The 19,948-nt window shown below is 38.7% G+C and overlaps 1 protein-coding gene across 2 annotated transcripts in view; it reads right to left on the bottom strand.

The window, feature by feature from the left end:
* Nucleotides 1-19,948, bottom strand: part of THSD4 (thrombospondin type 1 domain containing 4) — a 450,024-nt gene that overhangs the window by 7,176 nt on the left and 422,900 nt on the right. For both annotated transcript variants that reach the window (XM_072148083.1, XM_072148084.1), the window contains 6 exons: nucleotides 18,988-19,084; nucleotides 17,650-17,895; nucleotides 16,684-16,813; nucleotides 12,048-12,252; nucleotides 8,360-8,533; nucleotides 4,853-5,026 (listed from right to left, as the gene is read on the bottom strand). In XM_072148083.1, coding sequence (XP_072004184.1) covers nucleotides 4,853-5,026; nucleotides 8,360-8,533; nucleotides 12,048-12,252; nucleotides 16,684-16,813; nucleotides 17,650-17,895; nucleotides 18,988-19,084 — 1,026 coding nt within the window. The remainder of the gene's footprint in view (nucleotides 1-4,852; nucleotides 5,027-8,359; nucleotides 8,534-12,047; nucleotides 12,253-16,683; nucleotides 16,814-17,649; nucleotides 17,896-18,987; nucleotides 19,085-19,948) is intronic.

Raw genomic sequence — 19,948 nt, 5'->3', positions numbered from 1 at the left:
AGTAAAGTGTTATATAATTTAGTAAAATAATAATTGTTTTTAATTAAATTAATTTAGTGCTTTTTTACCTCAATATATAGCAATTGGCAGCTTCTAACTGGTAAATTTGCCCATTACACGTAGTTTACTCTCTCTCTAATGAAATCATATAACAATAATAATAATTTCATGTATTGACTTCCATAAAAAAATATAAACTGGAGGGAAAGTGTTTAAAATCTTTCACTGCATTTTTTGTAAAATACAAATATGCAATAATAATCTGAAAAACATCTTTTAGTCCAGTCAATTATTACAGTATCAGTGAAAGGGGATACATTCATGCGACAAGGAGAATGGTAACACCCAGTTGTTAATTCCTCAAAGATGTTTTAGGAGAAATATGAGGGGAATTACACAACAGTATTGTGACTCCAAAAGTGTTGAATAATACTATCAGAATAAATGCCAAATTATTACAGTATTTGTTCTTAAAACATCACTGCAGTGGGTCACTACTACAGCCAATAATAGGTCCAATCGAGAGTAATGATGAGAGCACCAATTCTAGCATGTGTCCTGCTGCTCCATTCAATAGTATGGGAGTGTCTGAAAATGCAAAGCGCATCGCTAGGCTAACTCTTGCAGTCCAATTTACTGACAATGGCAGTCATGGACCCCCATGGATCAGGAGACCGAGACCCCACCAATCTGGAGTCCGGGTGCCCCATTCTCATTGACGGTGAGAGTGGCAGGTAAAGCATGCATTCTTTTGCTCTATTTATTAGTATGGGAGTGTTGGAAATTGCAGACCACAGCACTGGGGTTTATCCGATATTCTCATTTATTGTGAGTGCCTGAGAGAGTGCTAAGCGCTGTGAGCGCCTTAATTTTTTATTACAAAACAAAAAAGATGTGTATCATACAGTAATATTCAGTATATTATACAGTATATTAAATGGCTATTTAGAATAGTAAATTTACAAAGATTTGTACGAATTTTTGTAATTAAACTCAGAGTTCACACAGGCACAATAAGCAATAATGTGAACTGTGAGGCAGAAACTGCAGTTATGGGAACCAATATAAGGATAACAGCTTGATTCAGATTATTAGAATACTATATATAACAGCAAATGCGTTATCACATTCAATACATTATTTATGAGGTCTTCTTTCCTAAAAGAGATACACAGCACAGAGGCGGCCTGGGAGACTAAACGGAACAAATTAGAATCTCAAACTAGAAATCTCTTTCATGACGATGAGCTGCAGTTGTAACAGATCACTAAAAGCAGAGTGGGGTCTCATAGAAACTACATCTGTCATCAAAATTACTAATACTATTTTAATATTTTGCCATATCAGATGGTTGTTTTCTTTTTAAGCAGCTTCCACTGTAGCTAAATACACTTTAGAATTGTATCTGTTTTTATTAGGAACAGTCATCATATATCTATGTGTAAATCTCTATAGAGCCAGCCTGGCATCTGGACTCTGAAATCCCTCTTCTTTGTTATCTACTTTGAAATTATCAGTTATTTCCCTTAAAATTTGTCTCCATAATACATGGACTATCAAAATGTAATTAATAGATGGGACCATATACAGAGCAAATATATGACCATGGGGAGAGGGGTGAGGGTCCAGTCCAGTTGTAGGACCTCTGCATTTGGCAAAAGGATGGTTGCAAGTTCCCCAGATCTGCTCTGGACTTCCGGGTCTCAGCAGTCTTGTTATCTGACTGAGCTCTATCCTGTACTCTAGTGACTTCTATGGGACTTTTAGATCAGAATACAGCACAGCCAAAACTTTGCTGTCAACCTTGCCTGAATTCATGCACTACTTAAGTTCTGAAGTGCAATTTTCCTCGACAATGGCCCAATGGTGTATTCTGCCTTCGGGCAGTTTGCCTCACTCCTGTGCAGGTTGCAGTGGATAATTCTATACAGAATTATATATATATATATATATTATATATCTGGGCCAATGTGCATAAATGGAATTTTTTTCATTCTTGTCTATGATTTGTTTTAGACTTATAATAGCTTATAATACATATTGATAATGCAGTAATAGCAGTATATTCACATATATACAAATAGCACTAATAAACCATTTTCCAATTGTCCATAAAAATAATTTCTAACTTTCACTAAATAAATTGCCAGAAAAGAAAATCAGCTCTGTCTTCTATTCATATAAAACAAAACTATTAGCATAGTCCGATATAATAAGTGGAAAGAGAGGTCAGGCACATGCACACAATATTGAAATGCTACCGGCATACAAGAACCCACAGCTACCGCTGTTATTTTGTTCAGCTGAGTGAAACATTAAGCTGTACAAGAACGAAAGCCTGCATGACCTATAGAGAGCTCTGGCCCAAAGACACAATAGAATAGATCAGTATAACATTTTGCAAACTCTCTCATTTTTCGTGCCAGATGGATCTAGTAATGAAAGTCTTCATTAGCAGGCACTTTGGAGCCAACTCAGTGGAATGTTGGCTTTAAGAACTGCATTTACTGAGGTCAAGCCACAGTCCTACCAAGAAGACATAGTGTACCTTTCATGGCTCTGATTCTTTCCTTAATGCACATCTACGACTGAACGAAGCATATTTTATACAAGAATAAAAAGAAACCTTGAAGTTGAAGTAAGGATTTCGTTTTTTTCTTAACAGGGTCGCCTTAGGGAGGCTGAGACGTAGCCAAACTGTGTATTCTTCATGTGTCACCTAAATACTCCTAGTACCCTAAGAAAAGTCAGCTAATGTCGGAGCTTTTTCTTTTGTTTTGCTGCTTATTAAAACAAAGTCACAGCAGAGCTTGGCTTGAAATTTTGTAAGGTAATATATTTTCCTCAGCATTTCTGCTTCTTAACAATGTAACGCTATTTCCTCCCGTGCTCTAAACAAGCGCTTATAAAACTCCCTGACAGCTTTCCCGAATATTGTATAAAACTGCTCAGCCTATTCAACACTTAAAAAGGAGAAAACCCTTGTAAATCTTTACATTGGTTTTGTATAGTAGTTAGTCTTTTGGACAACTACAGTATTTAGGCTATATGCATTGCTTAAAGATGAAAAGGAACACAACTAAGAGAATGGATAATTGCTATAATGAATGACCCAATGTGGTTGCATATAAAATACTAGCATTGGGCAGAACAATATTCCCCAAAAAAGAGACACTGCATAACTGTACATGTAATACATGTCTACAGATGAATATTGGGCAAAATACTAGTGAATAAGCCGGTAACTTAGTTTAATGAAAAGTCCAACGTCCTGAAAAATTTGCTGTATACTGTATACATATATTGATGTACACTGGGGCACATTTACTAAGAGTCCGTTGGACACGTGGGGTTTCACGAATAATGCCCTGGGGTTTTTGTCACACACGAGCAGATTGTGACGCATCAGCGCCGGCTTTCATGTGACACAAATCGGAGCCGTGGCAGTTGGACAAACCGCGGAATTTAACTTTCAAAATTGTGTCGCAAGACACGCACTTACATGCACCGGGAAGAAGATGGTGAACTCCGGCGGACCTGAGCGGGGAAGTGACACATGCAGGAAATTGGACGCACGATCTTAGTGAATCACGGCAGCTCCGAATTCTCGTCGGACATTCCGAATTGGTGGCGTCAAAGGGACGGGTAAGTAAATGTGCCCCACTGTGTCTATCTGAGTGTCTAATGTACAATCTGTCTATCTGGTCTAGATTAGTCTAGTGAAATTTTAGGATAGTGTTTATAAATCCTAAATCCCATTATCACTCCTTATATTCCTTTCCTCATTCACTAGATTATACAAGGAAAATTTCTAATGCTTTTGGGACACATTTATTCATTTATCACGACTGTCAAAAACACCCCATGCCTTTGTTGCCCTTAGCAACCAAAGTAACTTTGTGTGCCAATTTTACTGCTAGATTCCAGCCAGTCACTTAGTAGCCATCTCCAGATTCTCCGGCACTAAATACCTATTCCCCTAGATAACAGACTACAAACTTCGTCTCTCAAGAGCTATAGTGAGGAGAAACTGCAAAGTAATGGTCTGTTATTGTTAAAAAATGAAGTTGTCCCAAGATAGCAAGTTATCCCCTATCCATAGAATAGGGGATAAATAGCTGATCAGTGAGGGTATGACTGCTAGAGCCCCCAGAAATCTGGAGAACAGGGGTCTCCTTTTCACTAAAGGCTGGAGTGACAGGACGAGCATGTGCCCTGCACAATCATTCAATAGTAGGGAGGTTCCTATCTGGAACTCTCACTCGCAGTGAATGGGAGTAGAGATAGTTGAGCACAGCAATTTCTGGCACTATATAAATGGAGAATCAGGATAGATGCTTGACCCAACACTCGAATATTGAGAATAGCACTGCCATTCTCTGGAGAGCTCTGGGTCCCTTCCTCACCTCCTCAATCAGATTCTTATCCCCTGTACTATGGATAAGGGACTCATTCAAAGTATTAGGCACCATTGTCTAGCATGACAAGTGCAATTGACTTGTAGGGAAAAAATGTATAACTGAATTAAATAAAAAAGTGCATGTGATTGCCCCCTGTACACCGTAGTAGTACTGTGCTACCATGCCATCCATTATTTTATTAAGGTCTGTCACATGCTAAACATATTTGTTTATACTGATTTTATTGCTTCATTCCCACCATACAGTAAATATCAGGCTATTATTCTGCAAGAAAGCATTTATTATACCTAGTGTGAAATGTAGTTTTTAATACGTGTACAGAGATTTGGCTTGTGCTTTTCACTTGGAAGGGTAAATATTTAGCCAGCAGTATAAGCCCTTTCTCTATCTCCAGTCATACAGAAAGTCAGCTGTGTGTAGTAGAAATTTACCTGACTCCAGGCTCCCGTAAACCACTCGACCTTGCCTTCGCATGGACCGTTATCACAGGTTGTAGTTTCTGGGGGTTTATTATTTCCACATCCTTCTAATGGTAAACTGCTTATGTGATTGGACATGCAAACGACTGACCGTGTCCGCACTCCTTCCCCACACTCTGCTGAGCACTGGAACAGAAGATAATCGCATTATTCCGGGCATCAGTATTTGCTTACAGAGAGAAGTGGAGCATATGCTGTTTACCTGGCTAAAATCTGACTTTCATACAGATGAGTTAGACTAAAGAAGCCATTGAGAATTCTGTATGGTGTAACTGTGTGCCTTAAATGTAACTGATGAATGGATTATTTGCACTTCATTTCTGAACAGACTGTGAATAGAACATTATCAGTGTTCTCTAGAGAATAACAAATTCTTTCAGCAGAATAACATTGTTGATTTTTCATTTATAAAGGCACTAATAGCAATGCTGTGTAATGTTCACAAAGGACAAGTAACACAATGTAATTGCTAGCTCTCAATTGAATTTCTTTACAATTGTGGGTGTTATACGAGTGTACAATATAATATTTTCAGCTAGGTCTATAAAACCTATCTGTAGTTGTAGTTAAGAACTCACAAAAAAATGCTGCAGGAAAAATGGCCATTATTAAGGTAGCTTAACTACTAGAGACCTATATATACTGCTCAAAAAAATAAAGGGAACACTCAAACAATACATAATGGGGCACATTTACTTACCCGGTCCATTCGCGTTCCAGCGGCAGCTTCTCTGACGAGCGTTCGGGTCTTCCGGCGATTCATGAAGGTCCTGTGCCCGATGTCCACCAGGTGGCGCTGCTGCGCCGAAGTCCGCCGAGGTGCCCCGGAGTTCATCGTTTTCATCGTGGTGCATGTGAGTATGGCCCGTGCGACCAATTTTTTTTTTAATGCGCCGGTTTTTCCGAATCCGTCGGGTTACTGTTCGGCCACGCCACCCCACCCCCCTCCCGATTTCCGTCGCGTGCATGCCAGTGCCGATGCGCCACAATCCGATCGCGTGCGCCAAAATCCCAAGGCAATACAGGGAAAATCGGCGCAAAACGGAAATCGGGCCCTTAGTAAATGACCCCCAATAACTCCAAGCAAAACAAAGTGTCCGCTTATGATTCAACACTGATTCACAATCAATTTAATAGGCAATTAGCGAGAAACCAGAAATAAAGGAGTGGCTCCATAGAGAGCAATCTGCTGCCTGCAACATCGTTCAGCATGACCAGTTTGGCAGTGGGTCAGTAATGGTGTGGGGTGGCATTTATTTGGAGGGCTGCACAACTCTCCATGTGCTTGTCAGAGGTAGCCTGCCATTAGGTACCGAGATGAGATCCTCAACCCTTGTGAGACCATATGCTTGTGCAGTTGGCCCTGGGTTCCTCCTAATGCAGGACAATGCTAGACCTCATGTGGCTTGCGTCTGTCAGCAGTTCCTGCAAGATGAAGGCATTAAAGCTGTGGATTAACCCACTCGTTCCCCAGACTGGAATCTGTTTGAGCATGTCTTGCTCCATCCACCACGGACCTCCAGGTCTGGGAGGTGAACCCTCAGGAGACTGTCTGCAACCTCACTAGGAGCATACCGAGGTGTTGTAGGGACGTCATACAGACAAGGTCGATTGAAAACGCTATATGGGGCCTGGCTTGTCTTTTGTCCAATTTGAGAGGGACTTTAAACTGACATTACAATTAGGAGATAGGGCTGGGACAACAGATGTATGGAGTGGGCAGAGCAAACTGACTGCAGGAGGCAGGGTTGCCTGACTCCAGGAGGTACGGTTGCCTGACTGCAGGAGGTGGGGTTACCTGACTGCAGGAGATTGGTTTGCCTGACTGCAAGAAGTGGGAGTTACCTGATTGCATCCTACAAAAGAATAAAAGATTGTTTTTCATTCATGCTGCAACATAAAAATATGGTAAAAAGACCCCTGTGGGAGGTATATATTACAGATGAAGGTATTGTTTGCGGGCTCCAGGTTTTATGTTGTAACAGGTTCCCTTTAAGGATCAGGCCTCAATCACACTGTTTAAATTCTTAATTCTAATGAGAGGTTACATTACTGATCCGCAGAAAATCTAGCAACTTGAATTCATGTTTCACCTGTCTAATTTTATGACAAGGTAGTCCTGATCTGGGGCAGCATCATGAATTGAGAGACTCTACTCATCTGTAAACATTAAAGCCACAAACGAAAATGAATTTTGTTGATATTTTATGTGATAGAGAAACTCAAAGTATCAAGTATCAATGAAGTAACTGATTTTTTTTCAAATGTTTGAAAATTAAAAAAAATCTAAAAAAAAAATCACCTTTATCTACAATGACAACTGCAGATCTGTTGTGGTATGTTTCTACCAGTTATGCACATTTAGAGGCTGGAAGTTTTGTTCATTTTTCTTTATAAAATATGTCATGTTTTTCAAAGGTTAAAGGGAGCCTGTCAGCAGAATTTGTCCCAATAAACCACTGCTAGCATGTTGCCACTTAGATCTCCCATATAATTTTTCATACAGAAAATGAATTTGAATGAAATTTGAAGTGAGATGTAAACTGGTTGTATAAAGTTATGGAGGCGGAGAGGTCAGCACTGAAGTCAAGATCTCCTCGTCTAAAAATGCCTCCTCTGCTGTGATTGACATTATGCACCAGACTTCAGGAGAGAGCTGGTTACCTATGTCCTTTGATTCAGGGTAGTCAACTACAATTAAGGGAGCATACTAAGATGGGGAGAGAGTAACTTCAGCACTTAACTCTGTTTTGCCTTGATTTATACAACCAATTTACATCTTACTTCAAAGTTGGTTTCCTGGCAGATGACCTCACACTGGGCAATGAAAGAAACATGATCTGGGAGGTGTTAATTTTCCCCTCAACAAACTGGTACTGGTTCATTGTGTCAATTTCTGCTGACAGATTCCCTTTTAGTCTAAATTTGGACAATTAACTCAGTTTATTACGTTTTTGCCCTTATTTGTCCAGACAGTGAGCACATGTCTATAGGATGGATGACCAAGTCAGATTTTGGCTAAAATCGCATCCACTCAAAAACTATCTGACAGACATTCTGCTGCAGAAAATAAACTACAAAAACATCCAAAATATTAAAATCAAAAGGTGTCAAAACTTCTGAATAATCAACATTCTGCAGATTTAAAACAGTCATTTTGCTCTGAAGGTTTGTCTATCCAGCATTTGAATGGGATTTGATGCCGTACATCAGTATCTCCGTTGGTTACCTTCTGGCAAACTCACAGAGCCTAACCCATTGCGATTATGACCCATATGGACCCAACCTTGTTGTAATGCTGCCTTCAGAGTGTCATTGTTTCAGAATTTTTCAGTGCACAGGAAAGGATTTCTTGGCATTTTCGGTCATTTGTAAACAAACTGTGCTGTTATGAAAAGATCCGTTTTTGAGAAAATTACAACCTTATCCATATGAGACTGGTAAATAATAATATCTCACCCTATCACTCCATTCTGTAAGGAACCAACTCTTTGCACACGGACCCATATCGCAATTCTCAATGTCATTTGGCCGCAGTTTCATGTTGCATTCTTCATCATCAACCACATCGCCGATGTTACTGACACATTTTACATCGCGAGTCTTCTGCCCAACACCACATGGCACGGAACACTGTGAATAAAGTTAAATGGAAGCAATTATTAAAAATTGAAGCAATGTGAGCATCTTTTAGATTTAGTTAGGTTGTGCCCTGATGAAATGATAGAATACTGTAGGACACAGATTTTTGACTTCAGTACAATAACTGATTATTATGGAAGTTAGTAGGGCATACAGTTGTATTCGTTCAATAGTGATTAAACCACAAACAGAAACAAATAAAATGGATTTATTTTAACTGTTATTTGAGAAATATACAATTCACAGAAATGCACAAGACCCTTCTAATTTACTCAAAGCTATTTGTGATAATAACTTGTATTCAGTTTATTTGATGCTAAGTTCATGGCAAAAGAGTTAAAAGCCAACATAATATTAAATAACCTGAATATGGTTAAAAGACAGTCATTCTAATTTGTGCTTATAAACCTAATGTTTTCCCTGGGTATAAAGCAAATGTCTAAATCTGTGAATCCTGCTCTAGGCTTCCGAAAGAGGCCAAGAGGTTTATAGCAACAGAACATGTTTGGCTTAACGTCAGAGCCAAGAAATATATAATTCCAATAGTCTAATAAGACCTTGATTAAACAGACAAGGCACAGGAGAACTGTGTACAGACAGCTTTTCTGCAGAAAATAATTAGTGTCAATGTCTGATATCAGACCATGATGTATATATGCAGGGCTACATTTTATTAATATGGAGATTTCAAGAAAACTGTCATTAAAAACATGTACCCTCTATTACTACACCTTGTGGGTGGATTCTTTGTGGCAAGGAGTTGGGGTTTAGTATCTGAAAATCATCTTATAAGTGCCTCCCGCAACAAAAAAATGTTAAATTCTGAAGCAGCAGTGTAGAAATTCAGTTTGTTTCACCTGTTAATTGTATTACAAGGTAGGCCTGATCTGGGGCAGCATCATGAATTGAGAGACTCTACTTAGGTTGCAAATGTACTAAACTCTTTCTCATCTGTAAACATTACAGCCACAAACGAAAATTAATTTTGTTGATATTTTATGTGAAAGAGAAATGCAAAGTATCAAGTATCAATGAAGTATCAATCTGATTTTCTTTCAAATGTTTGCAAATTATAAAAATCACAAAAAAAATCATCTTTATCTACAATGCTAGCATGTGTCAATTAACGATTGACAAGTTCAATTTTAAAAGTAACTTTCTACTTCTGGAATGCTGGAATGCTGCGACACTGTATATTGTTTCTATCATCTTATTAGCAGCTACAGAAATTTCCACTACAGCCATCAATAAAAAAAATTAGTTTAACCATTTCAGGTCAAGATTATTTTTAACCCTCAAGACAAGACACCATTTTGCAGTACACTATAGGTTGGTTTTAGAGCTCTTTATGTGCGTGGTTATGATCTTGGCTATTTTCATCACTACCATAGTGTTGATGGATGGTTGGAACCCATGCACATTACACTCTCCATTGAACCCCATTGAAATAAAAATTGTAAAGTATACTATTTTTGGTCCAGGGTACAAGCAAGATAACTTTTTGTGCTAATTTAGGCCTTATATTTGTGTTGTTCTAGGTAAGACTAAGAGAGCCATATGCCACTTTCATGTCGGTTATCTACATTTAATCTGGTTTCCTCTTTCCCTCCAAAAACATATTGAAATGGTTCTGCTGTCTTCCTATAGCATGTAACTGCACTATAGAGAGACGTGATATCTGTAATTACTGTATGTCATAACCTACAAAGTATAATATATAATACATTCATTAAATTCAATCATGTGTTATGCAAGTCTTTGTCCTTCTATTCACCTTCTGCCTTCCTAACCGAGCAAACTGAGAAATGTAGCTTCTTTAAATGAATTACTTTTCTTCTGAATGCAACTACACGCCTAGATGTAATGTGGCATCTCATCTCTTCTTTATCAGAGCTGTCACCACAATGCAAATTCCATAGACAAAATTCAAGACCGACAATTGGCACACAGTTGGCTTGTGTACAATAAACAAGAGTAAAATTACAGGTTGTTACTTGACAAATTGCTAAGAACACATGCCATTTCCGATATAAAACAATCTGTTTGAAGGAAATGCGAGAAAAACAAAAAATGGATAATATTGTGAGGGAGCAGAACAGCACTTGCCAAGCAATTCATTTCTGGCTATTTTACTTCTTTGTATTCACTACGAGAAAATTTGTATTGTAAATGACAAGCAGCGAAAGACTACCCCTAGCCATACCCATATCATGATATGAAGAGAAGAGTGTGACTCTCTAAAAGCGAGGAGATGTCCACAGTATAAAGCAAAGCTGACATTGCCCAGACAAAAAATATTCTGGTTATTGAGAGCACTGATTTATCTGCATGGAAAGGCAGAAAGCAGGGTAAGAATTGTAATAAACATTATGAAAACTGACGTGTCTTCCGTGTCTCCAGCATATTGTAAATGAAAGAAGAATACAGTATCCTGATGATGAAAATCTTTGCAATTGATGTTAAAGTAAGCAGTGAATTATTCTAGGAGTATTCATGTTAACAAAAGAAAATTGATGCAGAAGAGGAACAAATTTAGTATCTTATTATGAAATTGTTCTTACATAAAGTAGAACCAATCCTACACAATAACACAAATCAGTACACATCTAAATCCAAATCATTGGGGGGGGGGGTTATCATACACTGACGTATTGTGCACCAGCGTCTGATTAAACCCAACCCCTCCCGCTGCGCTGGATCTATCAGACAGCTTAAACATCCTGGTCAAACAAAGCGGCCAACAACACTGCTGGACAATACTATGCTACCTGCCTAAAGTAGAAGTGCACCATAGAGTGCAATTGGCGCATACTAAAGGTAGTCTGCAGGAACTGAACAGAAACAAGGCCTGGCGTCCAAACCCTGATAAATAAGCCCCATTGAGCATTAACACCCTTGTGACTTTGTTCCATTAAGTTCAATACAAAGTTCCTTTGGAAATGAATGATTTTTATTGCTGACGAGCATTATTCCAAGTAGGTAAGTCGTGGAGAACAGGACCCAACCTGCACTGCCATTCTAAGCTTCACTCACTGGATTGGTTTCTTTTGATATAACCTAGAATCTAAAAAGGACACAGTAACATGTGTAATGCATTCACTAAACATATCCTTTTTCTTTGAAAACTGGCAAAAAAAACTTCTCATTTTTATATGGGTATTCAGGTGTAAACTGCTGCCAACTGCTGCCAATTGATAGCAAAATGAGAAGTTTTTTTGCCTGTTTTGAAAGAAAACGGATATGTTTAGCTGTATAGAATGACTTAAAAGACAATGCTAGCCTAATATAGCTTCATATAAAGACCACATGTTAAGTGCCATAAACATTATATCACCATAATATGTAACAGGAGAGAAACCTTTCCCAAAGGCTTTGTACGTCTGGGTCTCTATGTGACCAAGAGTGACTTGTTGTGGCTAAGTGACCCTTTTTCCCCACCCATGGGGTAAAGACATTAAAACATGACATTGTGCTCTTAATACTTCCCCTTACATCTGCGACTTACAGGTGTCCAGTCTGCTCTTATTTGCCATTCACTGCAGATCTTCAGCTGACAAGTACTTGTTGTCTCCGGCTTCTCCAGGTTCTGACAGCGATGTGGTTGGACTGTATGGGTCCGGTTAGCATATATGTGCCTGCACAAGATCTGGCGGTGCTGCATTCCCAAACCACAGGTCTTACTGCACTCTGACCACTCCCCTATGTCCCAGCTAAAAAAGAATGAGAAAAGAAACAATTGAAGACACAAAATGATTATTTATGAAGGATTGTATATATTTCACTGTCTTTCCCAGAAAGTAGCTTGCAGTTCCAGTAGTAAGACCCCCAGTCTCCCTTTATACACTCTTGTCTTGGTTAGAAGTGCCATTGGCCAATCAGTGGCCACCGGCACAAGAAGAGTGATATCTTGAGTGATCTTAATATCAACTTGACGTAAATTCAAATGATCATTCAGGGGTTGAACGGAGTTCTAGTGACCATCAACACTTCCCACCTTATTGGGAGTTTACGAGTAGAGATAGTTTTTTAATTTTTTTTTTATCTTACCCCAGCTATCCAAGTGTTTTCCAGTAAACCCCTTTGATAAATAGTCTAATTTTGAGGAAGAAATTGAGTTACTATAAATGCACCAACATTATTATATGTTGTAGATACTTTTTATACCTTCTTCTCCAGTTTCTAGAGAAAATGAGTATGGCCAAACATAGTTATTATATGTTCCAACTTAATAAAAACAATATGCTCAGTTTTAAACTGTATTTCTGAGGTAAATTAGTTACAGCCATGTGGAGTCATAAGAAAAACTTGCCTTACAGTTGCAACAATTTAAACAGTATATATTAACCAAAGTGTCAATGTGACTGCAGACCGCAAGACTACACCGGGTTTGTCTGTAGTCTGTTACCATGGAGACACATACATCTGTAGTCTGTGGATTAAGAAAAATCCAAACCATTATGTACAGTAAATATAACACTGGTTAAATTGAAATAAAAACGTGTATATGCCATATTAAATTCTTGCAGGGTTTATGCATATGTGTTTCTAAAATGCTACATCAATTTATTTAGCACATGGCTGGTTACCGGCTAATCTGTGATAAATATTCATATTTACATGAAGACTTTTGTCAGCAGCTTGGCAGAAGTTACCAAATATGATCTCAGCAAATTAAAAAGCATAAGAGGATATCAAAAATGACAAAAAGTCTTATACATTATTTATCAAATCTACTCTGCTAGACAATGTGCTACATTCATTAACATTTGCAGACTGAAAACAGGCAGAGTATACAGAATATTTCAGTGTTAAAATAATAAATTGGTCACATTAAAGAAGGCAGGTGACATTAGCATATTTAGGTATTAAGCACTGCTTGGCCAGGATATGCTTATTGTGTTACATTAGCAAAAACAATTAACCTTTTGATTTGAGAACATAAATTCAATGTAAGAACTTAATTTGGGCAAGGCGCATATAGCATGAGACATCTCTGTATTGAAAACCTCTTTCAGGGCATATGGCTATTACAAAGTGGAGTCTTTATGTAGGGCCCTCCTTTACAAAGCGTCTTCAGCCATCTAATATGTAAAGCTGTGTGTATGCGTGTGTATGTATGTATGTATGTAGGTATGTATGTCCACTAAAGTAATCTGTACCATCACATTTACAATCACCAAATTTTGCACAGTTGTTGCCTGTGACTCAGGGTCTTAGACCACGTTTTGATTCGAAATGTGGCAGTTGGAAACTGAGCTGTGATTGGTTGCTGTTCTGCCACAGGTCATTATTATGAGCTCTGAGCTTTGATTGGTTACTATAGGCAATGTGTGCTTATGTGTGAGGTAAGCTGGATAGGGGGAGATTTATCAAAAGTGTCTAAGGTAAAACTGTTCCAGTTGGCCATGGAAACCAATCAGAGATCAGCTGTCATTTTATAAACAGTTGTGCAAAAATGAAACCTGAGCTCTGATTGGCCATGGGCAACTAGAGCAGTTCTGATAAATCTCTCCATAGACAAAGTGACGGTCAGAGACACAGACAGTCACTGGAATGAGAGTGCCCGAGAGAGAGTCACTAGAATGAGAGTGCCCGAGAGAGACAGTCACTGGAATGAGAATGCCCGAGAGAGACAGTCACTGGAATGAGAATGCCCGAGAGAGACAGTCACTGGAATGAGAGTGCCCAAGACAGTCACTGGAATGAGAGTGCCCAAGACAGTCACTGGAATGAGAGTGCCCAAGACAGTCACTGGAATGAGAGTGCCCGAGACAGACAGTCACTGGAATGAGAGTGCCTGAGACAGACAGTCACTGGAATGAGTGTGCCCGAGACAGACAGTCGCTGGAATGAGAGTGCCCGAGACAGACAGTCACTGGAATGAGAGTGTCAGAGAGAGAGAGTCACTAGAATGAGAGTGCCCGAGACAGAGTCACTGGAATGAGAGTGCCCGAGAGAGACAGTCACTGGAATGAGAGTGCCCAAGACAGTCACTGGAATGAGAGTGCCCGAGACAGACAGTCACTGGAATGAGAGTGCCCGAGACAGGCAGTCACTGGAATGAGAGTGCCCGAGACCGACAGTCACTGGAATGAGAGTGCCCGAGACAGACAGTCACTGGAATGAGTGTGCCCGAGACAGACAGTCACTGGAATGAGAGTGACCGAGACAGACAGTCACTGGAATGAGAGTGCCCGAGACAGACAGTCACTGGAATGAGTGTGCCCGAGACAGACAGTCGCTGGAATGAGAGTGCCCGAGACAGACAGTCGCTGGAATGAGAGTGCGTGAGACAGACAGTCGCTGGAATGAGAGTGCGTGAGACAGACAGTCGCTGGAATGAGAGTGTCCAAGACAGACAGTCGCTGGAATGAGAGTGCCCGAGACAGACAGTCGCTGGAATGAGAGTGCCCAAGACAGTCACTGGAATGAGAGTGCCCAAGACAGACAGTTACTGGAATGAGTGTGTCCGAGACAGACAGTCGCCGGAATGTGAGTGACCGAGACAGACAGTCACTGGAATGAGTGTGCCTGAGACAGACAGTCGCCGGAATGTGAGTGACCGAGACAGACAGTCGCTGGAATGAGAGTGCCCGAGACAGACAGTCGCTGGAATGAGAGTGCCCGAGACAGACAGTCACTGGAATGAGAGTGCTTGAGAAAGACAGTGTCAGTGACAGAGACAGTCAGTGACAGAGACAATCAGAGACAGTCTGAAACAGTCTATAGATAAATAGAGCATAGATACAAGAGCAGCTATCTACTATCATGGGCAACACCGGGAGCTACAGCTAGTTATAGATAAAGGAAAATATTAGCACTGTTAAAATATAACTGGTAACACTGTCAACAAGATCCTATTAGGCATCACACTTTGACTGACCCAAAAGCAAGATTCTTGAAGCAAAACGGAAAGTATTTAATTTTTAATTCTACATTTTTGTTTGTTATACTTATAAATTCAAGTTAATAGTGGTTGGTCAGTGTAGAGTACAAGGAAAATACATGGAGTCAAAGGACAAACAGTGTTTCCTTTCAGATATTCAGCCATTGATGTGACAAGATTAGTAACATGAAATTACAACTGCTAACAACAATAGTTAATTCTTTGAAACTGGGAAATATGCAAATAATTTTTACAGGATTGATAAGAAAAACAATACCTTTTTAGCTACCTTGTAAGGCACTCCCTTTAATTTTGCATCATGTCCTTAGGTTTCCTGAAAATCATGTTTGATGTTAGGAGGGGTAACATTACAAGGTAGCTAAAGAGGAATTGTTTCCCTTATCCCAGACTGAAAAACCTATTTGCATATTTCCCAGAATCTCATAGTGAAGCATCAATGGCCATAAGTCTCAACACACCTGTACAGTCTCTATAAGGATAGCTCTTACTACCTAGTCAAAAGTCCCTTCTCAGCTAAACCAGTTCCTTACACTGTACTGAAGAGATGCAACCACGTCAAAACAATGCTGTCCACAGATGAAAGTCTATTCCTTCTGGATTAGATATACTGGTTTGGCTTTAATCCAATATCATGTCATTAGGCTTCCTGAAAGTCATGCTTGATAATAAGGGGGCTGCTTCCTACTTCTTTGAAATGGAAACACAGAACATACATTGTTCATACATGGTAGAGAGGTCCCTAAAATCAGAATTTCCATGGGAAAGGAACCGATAAATAGAAAAGTATACATTGTATACAGGCAGTCCCCGGGTTACGTACAAGATAGGTTCTGTAGGTTTGTTCTTAAGTTGAGTTTGTATGTAAGTCGGAACTGTATATTTTATTATTGTAACCCCAGTTAAATTTTGTGACAATTGGATTTTAAAAATGTTGGAATGTCATAAGATCCAGGATTAACAATAAAGCTTCATTGCAGACACCTGTGATAACTGTTATAGCTGTTTATTGTAGCCTAGGACTAAAGTACAGTAAATTACCAAAATCCAGAGGTCCGTTTGTAACTAGGGGTCGTCTGTAAGTCAGGTGTTCTTAAGTAGGGGACCGCTTGTATATCATTTTATTAGAGAAATTATAGAACTACAACTTTTGTTGTGTTTTCTGGAAATCATCATGCATTATTTTATATTTCGGTATGGAAATATGATTTTAGGTGCAAGTAACATAGAAACTCACAATGCAGGACAAGGAAAGTGATTACATGGCTCTTCTTCAGAATTGGGTTTGGTGGTCATGTCACAAAAAGCTTCTGACACCTCTTCATGTGTAATCCTATTGACACAGCGAAAGATGGGATACCGTGATCCTGAAAGATAACCGATAGAATAGATAACCTTATTTTTCTATCTAGAATAGATATACATTGCATTTTATTTTGGTCACTCATGACCTACGTGTATGGATCACACTGCAATCTCAGTATATGAATAAATGTATATGAATACCTGTATCCCTTCCTCAGTAAGGAAAGGGAGATAAACCGCTCTCACATCTGGCAGTGGCTTATTTCCATTGAGACCAAAAGGACACATGTTGAAACCCAACTGTAGCCCTTCTGTCCAGGTACAGTCAGGAGCCCTGTACTACTAAACTGACCGGTACAGTTAGTGTTTATCTAAGGAGTAAGTCCACCCTTATACAGTGCTGTTCATACTATGGAAGATAGCTACATGTAGAAGCAGTATTGTCTGACAGATATAAATTGTGTTCCAATGTAAATATGTAAAAAAAGTGCTTTCTTCTCCCATTACAGTGCTATATAGGAGATCACAAAGGAGCATTCTACCTACATTCAATTATCGACAATCCAGTCATATGCAGGATTAGTATAAATTCTGTTAGTTTAAAACCATAAAAACGATGTGATGCAGTATGAGAATAATCTTTATTGCAAACAGTATTAAATAATACTAATAATAATACTGTCTTTTATACAAGAGCAATGTCATATGGTTAAGTATTGGAACTTCACTCAAAAGATCCAAGTAGTATCTGGAAATCCTAAAAACTGTCAGAATTTTTCTATGAGACTGTATGTGTAGCATATAAAAACCCTTTGTAGCTTCTTTAGTGAATATTCTTCTTACTTTAACATTTATGCAGTCACATCTTTTTATGTCCACTTCCCTGCACCCACCTCACCTTTCCCACAGGAGACGGAGCAGTCGGTGGAGCCCACTTGCTTCCAGTTATAGTCCCGATTCCGTCTAGGTGGTTGTAGAGGAGGAACTTGATTATCAGGCTGATAAGAAGGAATTCTTACAGGGTGTCCAGAAGGTAAGGACCCAGCTGGCTGTCCAGTGGGTATATCAGTATTGATCAAAGAGTCTCGATTTTCAGTAGGGTTTGAGGTATCTTTTTTATCTAACTGGCCATTCAAAGGATCCCCTAGAAAAAAAAAAAAACATGATCCATCATTCTCTCTAATAAGAGAAGCAATATCATTCAAATACCTACAATGTATGATAAAACACAATTTATGTTTATATGGGTATTGAATTATATTTCATTATTTGTTAAAAAAACATCAATCACAGGATGAAGGATGCTGCACCCCATCTGGCAGCATCTTATCTTCTTTTAGCTTCTTATGCCCTGATTTTTACAAAAAAAGGCTTTTAAAATTATGCAAATGAGCCTGGGGGCTCTAGGTTCCATGGTTCCATAGGTGTTAATGGAGTCAGGAGCCACTAAAGTTCATTTGCACAACTTTTAAAGCCTTATTTTCTTAAAAAATTGAGCATGAAAAGCTAAAAGAAGAGCAGATCCTGCCAGAGGGGGCACACACCAGTATGTCAGTGTGCTTGGTTTACAATCCTTCATCCTGTGATAGATGTCTTTTAAATAACTAATGCCATGTAGATTCACAATATAATGGTATCAGAATCCTATAAAATGGTTCACACCCCTTTTTTCCTTTCCAACTGATTAATATTAAGCACCTATAGTTTAAAAATATATATGGCATATATTTACTATTATTAACTGCACATTCATTCTCCATGTCTACACGGAAAACAAAGGACACGTTTTAAAATGTCCAAAATGTAATGTTTGGGAATGTTTTTCAAGGTACAGTATATACTGAGTATAAGCTGACCTAAGTATAAACCGAGGCCCCTATTTTTACCACAAATAACTGGGAAAACTTGTGGACTCAAGTTTGCACCCCTCACAAATCATTGTGAAGACAAAAATAAAGCTTGGCACAGTTCACACCTGAGTGGAGGCTTTCTCTTAAACGCTTCATTTTAGGATATCATTACAGAAACTAAAAACGGAAGGTGTACAGAAGGAGTTTCCTATACTTTCCACTACCCATTGCCTTCCATTACGCTTCTGAACACAGGTATGAACTTGTAACCAATACTTGGGAACTACGGTATTACAAAGAGCACTTGTTGCTCTAAATAATCAAAATATGTTAAGTAGAGGAGTCCATTTGTAGTCCTGCAGTAATTCAGATGAAATAAAGGATACCTGGTCTCCGCTGAGCTGGCAGTTGAGGACTGATGGTATTTGCTAATGGTATTACATATTCATAATGAATTCCAGGGTTAGGTTGCTGGTGAATCATCTGAAAATATTATAAGCAAGTACTTGACATTAACAGTATTGCAAATACATTATTTCTTTTTCATAACATCATATATATAATGATTTCTCATTATAAAGGTAATATTGTAAGAAATCTGTCTGGCTAGAAAAAAGATTTCTATGGATATTGAAGAGCATTGCAACCCATTTTATAGTCACACTGCATAATCAGGTCTGCAATGCGGGGCAGTTTATTGTCAGACAATGTATGCATTGTGACATCTAGAATAATCATAAAGAGATTAATAATAGAAAAATGATCAAACTCATGTATACTGAAACCATATGGCACCAAATATTTGTTGAGAAACTATGATAGATTTGCACACACTAAATGCCTCATACAAGCAGGTGATTATCAAATGTTTTTGTGACACATGGATGAGCTAGATGGACTTTCGGGAACGGATTATTTTGTATTTTAATGTTGATTTTTTAGATTATATGTACAAATAAAGTGGATTTCATTTTTAATCATATTGTGATGAATTATGTATGAACTGGTTTTCACTCATATGTTCTTTGGTCTAATAGTGAGTTGTTGATGGAGTGGGTTCAAATGAAAAAGATTTGCCTTAGGCAAATATTATTTGGCTTTGTGCTGACTATTTGGTTTGGTAATTCACATCATGTATCTAATGGGTTTAGATAATACAAAGATTTTTAGAAAAGTGGTTTATACATTTTGAAAACAAAACTACTTAAAGCTAAAGTGTTGGAAGGAGGAAATTAATAAAAGAAAGGATCTTAGTCAAACTGACAGTGATTTTGATTGATAGATGATTGGGTTAGAGCAGGGGTCCCCAAACTACGGCCCGCGGGCCACATGCGGCCCGCGGACCGT

This window comes from Engystomops pustulosus, chromosome 4, assembly GCF_040894005.1.
Source record: "Engystomops pustulosus chromosome 4, aEngPut4.maternal, whole genome shotgun sequence".
Taxonomy (NCBI): domain Eukaryota; kingdom Metazoa; phylum Chordata; class Amphibia; order Anura; family Leptodactylidae; genus Engystomops; species Engystomops pustulosus.
The sequence above is the reverse complement of the archived record's forward strand: the minus strand, read 5'-3'. Positions and strand labels throughout refer to the sequence as shown.